Here is an 11,466-nt window from a genome sequence, read left to right on the forward strand (position 1 = left end):
GTTTCCCCTCCAGAACCCCCTCTCCTTTCCCCATCCCCCTGCTTATATGAGGATGCTCCTCCTCCCACCCACCTACCCCCACCTAACTGGCATTGCCTACACTGGGGAATCCAGCCTTCACAAGACCAAGGGCTTCTCCTCCTACTGATGCCAGAAAATGTCATCCTTTGATACATAAGTGCCTGGCGCCATGGGTCCCTCCATTTATATGTAGCCTTTGGTTGGTGGTTTAGTCTCTGGGTGCTCTGGAGGGTCTGGTTGGTTGATATTGTTGTTCTTCCTATGGGATTGCAAGCCCTTGCATCTCCTTCAGTTGTTTCTCTAACTCCCACAATGGGGATCCCATGCTAGGTCCAATGGTTGGCTATAAGCATCAGCCACAGTATTTGTCAGGCTCTGGCAGAGCCTCTCTCAGGAGACAGCTACAAAAGGCTCCTGTAAGCAAGCACTTCTTGGCATCCGTAACAGTGTCTAGGTTTGGTGTCTGTATATGGGATGGATCCCTAGGTGGGGCAATCACTGGATAGCCTTTCCTTCAGTCTCTGCTCCACACTTTGTACCTGTATTTCCTTAGACAGGAGCCCTTCTGTGTTAAGAATTTGGATATGAGTGGGTGGCCCCATCCCCCAATTGGTGGCCTTGCCTAAGCTCTGGACATGTTCTCTACAGGTTCTCCCTCCCCTTTGTTGGACAATTCAGCTAATCTTATCCCTGTTGGGTCCTGGGAGCCTCTTGCTTTCCTGTCATCTGGGACATGCTGGTGGCTACCCCCAGTTCTCCAACCCTGATTGCTACACACCTCTGTTCAAATTCCCTAAGAACCAGAAACACCTGCTTGAATATTCTAATAATATTTAACATAGTGTCTTTCAAGAACAATCCCATGAAACCAAGAATTTCTTGAGAGTTTTGGTCTGTTGTCATTCCTGAATATCTGCCAAAGATCAGGTCCAGAATCTTCAGGTTTCTTATTTGAAATGGTATAGTAATTTAAAAATTACTTAAAATATACAATGCAATGTAAATTCCATTAGACTGGTCTGTTTAAGGAATGGTAACAAGAAAAAATATATACATACCAATACAGATACAAATTTTTTTCAAATAGTTTTAATCTATGTTTGGCTAAATTCTAAGTATGTGGAACCTATGGATATGGAGCTCTGACTACATTTTTTTTAAATGGTAAGATGTGTTGAGTAGGTTGCAAACCCTTGTCTTTCACATCTGATACTTCCTATGATAAAAACAAGGCGTCAGTGAGGCTTCATAATGCTGAAATGTGCTAAAGCATTCTATGAACACAACTAGAGACACAAAGGAAGTGTTATTATGCTTTTAAGAAGAACTGGCTTTAGATAAATAAAAATAATTAAGAGTTAGGGACAAATTTTCACACTTCAACAGTGCTGAGGCTGGATTTTACTGAGAGTAAATGTTTAATTTACATGCTATAGGTGAGAAATTTTAATATTGTATTGGGAGTTCTAAATAAAAGTACATAACATTAAGCAATAGTATATATATTTTTAAAGTTCACATAATAATCCCTTAAAGGAGATGCTTAATTTTAGCACTCAGTTTTACAAGAATACTTCATTTTCTTCCTAAAAGATACTTTGGATAACTTTCTTTCTAGCCCAAATCTTACCTGGCGAGATATGCAGCATCTGGTTGTCTGGACCTCTGAGTACGACCCATTGGCCAATAACCCAGGTTGGAAAAAGAATGGGGCAGGCTTGATGGTGAACAGCCGATTTGGATTTGGCTTGCTAAATGCCAAAGCTCTGGTGGATTTGGCTGATCCTAGGACCTGGAGAAACGTGCCTGAGAAGAAAGAATGTGTTGTAAAAGACAATAACTTTGAGCCTAAGTAAGTATCCCCAGAATTTTAAACCACTTTATGTCCAAAGCACTACTAGATTAAGGTGTTGTCACCCAACCTTTTCTCATATACTTGTTCTTTTGTAATAGATGGACCCAGAGTTTAACAGTATTCTCTGTGGTTGTCTCTCTATGGGTAGTCAGGATGAATTTTCTTCTAAGTAGGGCCCTTTATGGATTATGTCTGGCTCATCACAAATGGGTCATGGAAGTAGAATCTGCTATGACTCTTACATAGTTTTATCAAGGCAACCATAATGATGATAAAAATCCACTTCTTCAAAACCCCAGAGCCTTGAAAGCCCAGCAACATACCTCAGAAAAACCTTATACACAAAATTAATTTTTCCATGAGGATCTTATTCATGGACCACTTTTGTTGAATTGAAGACAAAGCTGTCTGAATTTGATTCTATAGAAAATAGCATCATATACTTATATGTGTTTCTTTTCAATTTCTTATGCATTCAATTCATCTATAGATAATTATGAATTGAATTCTACTGATAATAAGCCTTTCTGATTATCTGTCCAAGACATCTGTGTGCAACTGTCACAAACAAACCAATGGATGGCAGGAGAGATACTTTTTCTTTAATTCTGCTTCTCTACTGTATGTAGAGCCCTGAAAGCTAATGGAGAAGTGATTGTTGAAATCCCAACAAGAGCTTGTGAAGGACAAGAAAATGCTATCAAGTCACTGGAACATGTGCAATTTGAAGCAACAATTGAATATTCTCGTAGAGGAGACCTTCATGTCACACTCACTTCTGCTGTTGGTAAACTTCAACAACCACTCATTTCTTCTTATTATTCATTCCCACTGGTGTCTGGATAGGAAAAGGAGTCTTTGCTTAAATGATGCTAATTAATAAGCTTTTCTAAAATCACCTATTTTCAACCTTTGTTCATTTACCAAGATAAAAGAATAAACATTCACTTCTCTTATGTGACAATTAGTAAATTTTTTGAGTAATTCTCAAAACTTATAGATACGTAAGGAACACTGAAGAAATCAATAGGAAGTTAGGGATTGTGATTCGTAAAGCTGAGAATAGGGATTAAATCTTCACAGCCATATAAATAAGGATATATGGTAATATAAATTTTGTCTTTTTGCCGAGAGAGTTCTAGTTAAGATGAGTTAATGACTATTGAGACATAAACTACAACCCAAACAGAAGTTGTATGTATGTTAATAGGACAGTAAGATATACAGCAGATAAAGGCACTTGCTGCTAAGCCTAATGGCCTCATGTCCTTCCCCAGGACCAAGTGATAGAAGGAGATAACTGACTCCCACAAATTATCCTCTTAACTCCACATATGAGCCATGGTACACACATGTACATGCACATGAGTGTGTGAGCACATACAAGTGAATAAATTAAAATATAGTAAATGAATAAGTCATTTAGTGATTCAGTAGAGTAATTTCAATTTCTATAGATAATAGACAAGGAAAGATGAGCTGTCTAACTCTATGATCTCTTTTTAGCATATGAAATCTTGAAGTTTTAAAGTAGGCTCTATTGATTACAGTTATACTTTCTAGATTCCCTAGAGTTTTTATGAAATACTACTGAGATTTACACCCCCTCCCATTGACAGACCTAATCTCATCTTTCATTACCACTAGTAGATGCTAGACCAGACTGTCATATTAAGATATTCTCTAATTTATATTTGCTGTATGAAAATAGGAACCAGCACTGTACTGTTGGCTGAAAGGGAAAGGGATACATCCCCCAATGGCTTTAAGAATTGGGACTTCATGTCTGTTCATACATGGGGAGAGAATCCTGTAGGCACCTGGACATTGAAAATTACAGACATGGTAAGTATAAATAAAAAGACAAAAAAGAGATCATTTTTCAAATACTTTACAATGTGGATGGCATCACAAGTTAAGTCATAATGAACATGACCTGATCATTTTTTAGCAGAAGAAATATAAAAGTGTAGTGTTGTCCAGACACTTGGTTATTTAGGCAATAATTTTAAGAGATTGCTAAACTCAGCCATTCTGTACTGGAGGAGAAAAGATACACTAATGAAGTTACCAAGTCTAAATGCAGCCAGCCAAGTGGCCTGTAATCCCCGGCATTATACATATGCAGAGAGCCAGGTGTGACACCAGCTTTGCTATGACACTTTGCTGGAGTTACAAGAAAGCATCCTTACTACTACACTGCTCTTCTCATTGAGTAATATAATAGCTTCCTGTTTCAGGAAGACAAGCAAGATGTCAGCAAGACATCTTTTATCGTTTTTTTTCTACTTTTAGTCACACACACAAAATAAACAAACAACAACAACAACAACAAAAAAACACACTACTTTTTAAAAATTTTTTATTTCTAGAGCCCAATGATACTCAAAAATATTAGAATTGTAAAGCATCCCAGACTTTGGAAAATAGAGACACTCACCTTATAAAGCTGTAATAAACAATCTAAGACTGGAAAGGTCTGAAATCTAAAAATCCTTCAATCCTTCTGATTCCCAGCATTTCAAATACTGCATCTGTTCTAACATTTTCTGGCATGCTTTAAAGGACAATGCCACAAGGATGAAGTGGCAGGACTGTGTCTGGCATGAAGCCAAGTAGCTCGACTCTTTGTGCATTTTTCCCCTGCTTCTCTGAGGTTGTGATATAAATGGATGGTGTTCTATATCTGAGTTCTGAGAGAAAAGCATAAGAATATCAGTACAGATCTCACTGCCTAGATAATTTTATTGTTGTTGTTTTGTTCTAGACATGGTTTCTCTGTGTAGCCTTGCCTATCCTGGAATTCCCTCTGTAGACCAGGCTGGCCTCAAACTCAAGGGATCTGTCTACCTCTGCCTCCAAAGTGCTGAGATTAAAGGCATGCATCATCACCGCCCAGCTGCCTAGATAATTTAAAAAAAAAAAAATCAGTTTAAACTTCTAAAGATACCAATTAATGCAACTTATATATTTTCTACCTTTTCTCAGAGAATGACTTTCCAGATCATTGAAATAGGGCTAATAATATGACTTAATGGTCAAGAACACTTGCCTTCAAGCTGAGCCTGCATTAAGTTTGATCCCTGGACACCACATAGTCAAGGAAGAGAACCAACTCACATAAGTGGTGTCTGATCTCCACACATGTGTGTTTCACAATGTACATGCTCACACATACACTTGAAACTAATTTTAATTATAGCTTAGAAAATGAAGACTGAAGCAAGTCCTGTTATAAGAGGAAAATATTATTATTTATTAGTGCTATTCTTGAACTTTCCTCAGGTCCTAAAAAAATAGATATTGCATGTGGGTGGGTATTCTGTCCGTATGTATGTATGTATGTATGTATGTATGTATGTATGTATGTATGTATTTGTTTGGGTACCCAAGGAGTCCAGAAGAGAGCATTGGATCCTCCGGAAGTGAAGTTACAGGGGGTTTGACTGCTAGAAATTGTACCTGTGTCCTGTGTAAGAGCAGTTATCACTCTTAACCACTGAGCCACCTCTCCAGTCCCTCTCTAATTCCTTAGCTAAATATCAGCTGCAAGAAGCTAAATAATTTGACTTGCCAAGACAGAGCCACTTCATCTCAAATCTACACATTTGACTCCACTCCTTTAGAACTTTTTGACTTATAGATATTTAAGGGACAATCATCTTTTTAAAACAGAACCAATGTGACAAAAGAGATTTACATAGAGAACTCTGCTTTTTAAAACTAGATACTTGGTTGTGAGGCAATAAGTCAGTTTTTCAAACTGTTTGGCTTATAAACTATTGGTTTTTATTAAAATAATTGATTTATCCAGTCATTTCTTTTGAAATAAATATTTAAAAATGGAATACACAATGCCTTAAAATTAAATTTTAACTATGAGATTCTTTTGGCAATTTGAATAAGCTCATTTTATGTTTGAAACACAAACTAAAATAAATACATGTGTGCTTGTTTTAACCAGTCTGGAAGAATGCAAAATGAAGGAAGGATTGTGAACTGGAAGTTGATTTTGCATGGGACATCTTCTCAGCCAGAGCACATGAAGCAGCCTCGTGTATACACGTCCTACAATACAGTCCAGAATGACAGGAGAGGAGTAGAAAAGATGGTGAATGTTGTGGAGGTCTGTGTACCATGTTCTCTTTTAGACCTTACTAGGCAATAAGTGAAGAGAGATGCATCTAATTTTTAAGAAGGGAAGAATTCACATATGCATAGAGAGAGGGGGCTTAGAAGACAAAAACTGATGATTTCAAACTGGATGAGCCACTGCTTTTTCTTTTGTACTTAAATCTTAATTTTATTAATTAAAGTTGATAAATTCCCTAACTTGCATATTACAAATCAAGTTCTCTTTTATATCTATTATAATATATTGTGTATTATTATAATGCAGTACACATTCAAAATGTTCAATCTTATTGCATTTTAATGGTAATCTTTGTAACTTAGACAGAAGGGACATAAAGTAAGGAAACCAAGGTTGGAAAGTCACATCATGTAAGCTTATTACTAATTACTAATTACTAATTTCTGCTTAGTAATTGGCACTTAGCTGACAGGCCTTGTCATTATTAAGCAGAGCTGTGAAATCAGAATTTCTCTTGGAAAATGTCAAAGGGTAGCCAGCATAGACAATTGTGATTCTTGGTCCAGGAACTACTGACTTTGTCCTTCTCAGAATCCTTAAGGAAACAGCATCTGTTTCCCTATAGACAAACATCTAACACAGTGCAGGATCTGTGGAATGATCTGTCCTAAATTAGACATCTCTAAACTTGATGTTTTAGGAGGTTTCAAGACACGGCACTTACATGAGGAATTTATAAACTAGATTTGAGAAAGCTTCAGCTAGGGTTTAGGTCCTGTTTGTATTATACTAGGCAGAATCCAGGCTCAGTTTCTCCACAGCATCTGAGGAAAATCCACATTGTGAGTATTTCTCCTAGCTTCCTTTCTAAGTATTAAAAGGACTTTCACTTGTTAGAGTATTGAAATATGATTATTTCTTCATATGGTGGGATCCAAAATCTTGTAGTCCATCAAATCAAGTATAGATCAAAATTATTTGATTTGTTTGGGTTTTGTTTTTGTTTTTGTTTTTGTTTTTTCAAGACAGGGTTTCTCTTTATAGCTCTGGCTGTCCTGGAACTCACTCTGTAGACCAGGCTGGCCTCGAACTCAGAAATCCGCCTGCCTCTGCCTCCCAAGTGCTGGGATTAAAGGTGTGTGCCACCATGCCCGGCTTTTTGTTTGTTTGTTTGTTTGTTTTGTTTTGTTTTTATTAATTATATGTAAGGACTCTGTAGCTGTCTTCAGACACTGCAGAAGAGGGCATCAGATCTCTTTACAGATGGTTGTGAGCCACCATGTGGTTGCTGGGATTTGAACTCAGGACCTTCAGAAGAGCAGTCAGTGCTCTTACCCGCTGAGCCATCTCACCAGCCCCAGATCAAAATTATTTGAAACAACTGCCTCTGTACTGAACATGTACAGACTTACTTTATCTAGAATGGATTTTCTGTAATTAATATATAAGTATATTATTTCCCTTAAATATGTAGTGTTTCTATTGTGCTAAGCATTAACAGATGTCTTAGAGATGAGACTGTATACTGGAGGATATCTACATATCATTTAGCAATACCTTTCATTCTATGCAAAGTGCTTGAGCATCCATAGATTTTGGTATCATGGAAAGTCCTAGAGAACAACAGTATTTCCGTAAAGGTTAACAAATAGCTATTTTTCAGACCTCCAGCTTCCTGCCCCATGACCTCTCTCCCCTATGAGCTTCTCAGAATTCAATAGAATTCAGTATATTCTAACAAGAGCAAGGTCAAGGGTTCTCTAGTCAGCTGCTTTTGTACACAACAATCAACTGGTGCCTTACAAGTAAGTGGTTAAATATTTAATGTCATTTCTCCTAATAGGTTCCATTATGGTAGGCTTAAAAGTGAAGAAAAATAGTACCCTGAATACATACTTGCATAATCTCAATCTTCAAAACCACCAGAAATGGAAGTGTTCTGATTGCTACTTTATAGCTGGAATTCTGGGAGACCAAAAAAGATGTCAAAGCTGGATCAGGAAGTGGAAAAATAAATATTGAAATGCAAACCCATATAACTCCAAGCTTTGTTTTTTCTCCACTCTCCAAATTGCTTCTCAGGGGACCTGTAGTGGAACTGTGTTAGGGCTGCAGCTAGTTTGTCTATCTGTAAATAATGAGCTTTCTGCCTTTGTTGGTGGCATTTTGTATTTCAGGAGTGGCCCACACAAAAAAGCCTGAATGGAAATATCCTGATACCCAAAAACTCCAGCAGCAGCAATGTGGAGGGCAGAAGGGATGAGCAGTTACAAGGAACTCCTTCGAAGGCCATGCTACGACTCCTACAAAGTGCTTTTAGCAAGAATGCACTTTCAAAACAATCACCAAAGAAGTCTCCAAGTGCAAAGTTCAGCATCCCTTATGAAAGTTTCTATGAAGCCTTGGAAAAGCTCAACAAGCCCTCCAAGCTTGAAGGCTCTGAAGACAGTCTGTACAGTGACTATGTTGATGTATTCTATAACACAAAACCTTATAAGCATAGAGATGACAGGCTGCTACAAGCTCTCATGGACGTTCTAAATGAGGAGAATTAAAATAAGTGTGTTGCCTGAGTTGGGAATCTTCATGCAGCCTCCTTTTCCTTAGATGTTCCTGGGTCTGGAGTTGTTGTGTCCCTGGTTTTTATGCTTATAATGTCCTTCATTGTAATTTTACTTTTTCTTTCAAACTGCACTTTCCAAAATGAAAGCCAACTTCATCATTGGTCTTAGTGTTGAAGTGTTCCCTGTCTAGACAAGTGAAGCAACTTCCTTCTACAGTCATGCTTGGGACACAGCCCTTTACTACAGTAGAAAAGCTCCTAACACCTCCCCATTTCATATCTCACAAGAATAGGAAAAGAGTGGGAGATCCACTTTTATTTGGAAAAGTAATCAACAAAGGTATTTTGGCTGCTACAGTTTATCCTGTTCCCTATTTTTGCAATGGGGTTCTTTGAACTTTGATAAAAAGGAAGCATTTGTAAAGTATCGAATGAGAAAGTTCACAAATAGGTTCATACTCTATCTACAACATGCATTGGCCACTTAGGAGTAGCTGGAATAAAATGTCTTATTTAAATTCAGAAACTGATCTTAAAATTTATATTAGCTAAAATAGTCACACAATGTTCCTCTTGATTGGAGTGCCATGTAGAGGTCTCTGAGGGTCAAAAGGTGGCTGTGACCCATGCTCTGTAAGACCTGGCCTTCTATTTTCCCCTTGTGCCTTGTATGTTTCCTTTTTGCACCACAAATTCAAAACTCAAAGAACTAATTCATGCTTGATTTTTGGCAAATTCCTAGTCATAGTTTTGTTTAAATAACAAGGAGCCACTCAAAATGCAGAGAATCAATGCAATAACGGGGAAAATGTTTATAAAGCAGAGAAACAACAAGATGCCTTTTGCAAGCTGTGTTCCTAAGACAGGTTCTTCTGGCTCTCTATATGAGTGATCATTTCTGGATACCACAGGGTGTTCTCTAATTTCAGAGGACAATATTCAAATTCTTACCAAAATGCTTCCATGTTTCAAATCAGAAAACAGGTCGGCAACACTTAAATCTTATTTGTACTTCCTGTAAGTTATGCAGAATATTTCAGAAGTGTGAAGGATTGATGAAAGTGTGAGATCTCACATGAAACCTGATTCTTAAGCCCATCTTCCATCACAGCAATAGCTAGCTAGAGGTAACACTTTGCAAGTTAAGACTTAGAGTCCAGCCTTCCCTAACCCACTTATTTTTTTTACAATATCCACTTTATTTGTTACTATTCAGCATCCAGTAGTCATTTATCCCTTTTTAATTATGATCTGTTAGTTGTACGAAGTAAGGTTTCATTTTAACATTCTCATACACATATTTCATGAACTTGTCCAATGTCCAGCCCTCATTACTGTCTCTTCTGTCTCTCCTTGCTTGTTCTCTTGCTCTTCACAAGTGTTACCACTTCCAATTCCATGTCTTTTTTTATCTAATCCAGATTCTACATAAAGAGAAAATGTGATGTTTGTCTTTCTATGCATGTAACTTTTCCCACTCATATTCTAAGTGAATCTGTATAGGGTACAAATACATTAGGAAAAATATTTCCTGCAATTATTTCCAAGCAGTCTCTGCCATTAATTGTGTTTTCTGTAAGTTAGTTAAACTGATGCATTTATAAGTAAAAAGAGTACTTTGGATCCTAAAAACACCTATGAACACTTGATCTTATCTCACCTGAATGTTCATTTGTACTATTCATTAACTAGCGACCCATACCTGATTTCTCCAACTGAGTTTCTGTTTGCAAATTCTCTACAAGTCTATGCCCACTCCTAACCCTTAGCTAGCTCAGAAAGGCAGCTTATTTGCCTTTGCTTTGAGTATGTTTAGTAGCACAAAATTTTCAATTTCTGTTGAATCATTAGCATTTGTATATAACAAAGCCCTCTCCAGAGCCTTGCCCTTGATACCCCTATCTTTGAGGATTTTTCATTGTGTTTACTATAAGATTTAAATGACATGTTTACTTTTATAGCATATTACAACTGAAAAGAACTTAAGAGTTGTAACATTAAATTTCAACTACTTACAAAAGGCCTAAAGAACAGAATCACTAACTGACAATTAATATGTGATTTAAAAAAATGAAAGCATTTGAGGTCAACCCAACACTTTCCTGTTCCAAGCCCCAGCCAACTCATGGGCTATAGCCAAAGGTTCACTTGGATAAGCTTTAATATTTAGAAAATTCCAGGCTTTAATGTTTCCAACCTGGAGTATATATTGTCTAGACATAAAAAAATATTTTTGTCAGTCTTTCTTAGTGCCTATGTGGATTTTTGTGAAAATGTTTAAAAAAGGATAATTATATAATATTTCCCTTGGAATTTTAAGCTATATTTTCTTTACAGGTATTTATAATGTACCAATGCTTTTATCAAACAGAATTTTAAAAGGCATAATAAAGTATATTAAAGAACCAATAGTCTTCATGAGAATAAGAATGTTTCATCCAATAAAATAGTTTTGATAGGTATGTCCCCCTGTGAATGGAAAAGTATATGTATGTATGTATGTGTGTATGTAATATATATATATATATATATATATATATATATATATATGTATGTATATACACATATATACATATATATATTTATAATTTGTAATACTAAAAGTTGTGTTTATCTAATATCCTAATACAAAGTACAACTGAGTTTAACAGTCTAACATGGCCGTAGAATTCTTAATAGAACTCATATACACTTGATGTATTAAACAGAATATGTAAATAATTCAGAAGAATAAATGGTTCCTCACTAAGTCAAGAAGGAAAAATCTCATGTTTCCAACCAAAGCAGGTTCTCTTTTTCTCCCAAAATGTTTTCCAATGAACTTTCAAAAAAACAGAATGTTTATGTTAAAATGTTGAGTAACTCATTTTCAGAAAGCCAGGCTTTCCTAGAGGTAAATTAAGTACCTACTTAAGCAGGCATGTTTTATCTTCT

General features: G+C 36.6%; 1 protein-coding gene across 1 annotated transcript in view; it reads left to right on the forward strand.

Moving 5' to 3' along the window:
- Positions 1 to 10,996, forward strand: part of Pcsk1 (proprotein convertase subtilisin/kexin type 1) — a 47,025-nt gene extending 36,029 nt beyond the window's left edge. The window contains exons 11-15 of the mRNA XM_021208402.2: positions 1,640 to 1,873; positions 2,506 to 2,663; positions 3,588 to 3,721; positions 5,841 to 6,002; positions 8,147 to 10,996. Of these exons, the coding sequence (XP_021064061.1) occupies positions 1,640 to 1,873; positions 2,506 to 2,663; positions 3,588 to 3,721; positions 5,841 to 6,002; positions 8,147 to 8,524 (1,066 nt within the window). The 3' untranslated portion in view covers positions 8,525 to 10,996. The remainder of the gene's footprint in view (positions 1 to 1,639; positions 1,874 to 2,505; positions 2,664 to 3,587; positions 3,722 to 5,840; positions 6,003 to 8,146) is intronic.
- Positions 10,997 to 11,466: the final 470 nt, after the last annotated feature.

The sequence above is a fragment of the Mus pahari genome, chromosome 11, assembly GCF_900095145.1.
Source record: "Mus pahari chromosome 11, PAHARI_EIJ_v1.1, whole genome shotgun sequence".
Lineage (NCBI taxonomy): Eukaryota > Metazoa > Chordata > Mammalia > Rodentia > Muridae > Mus > Mus pahari.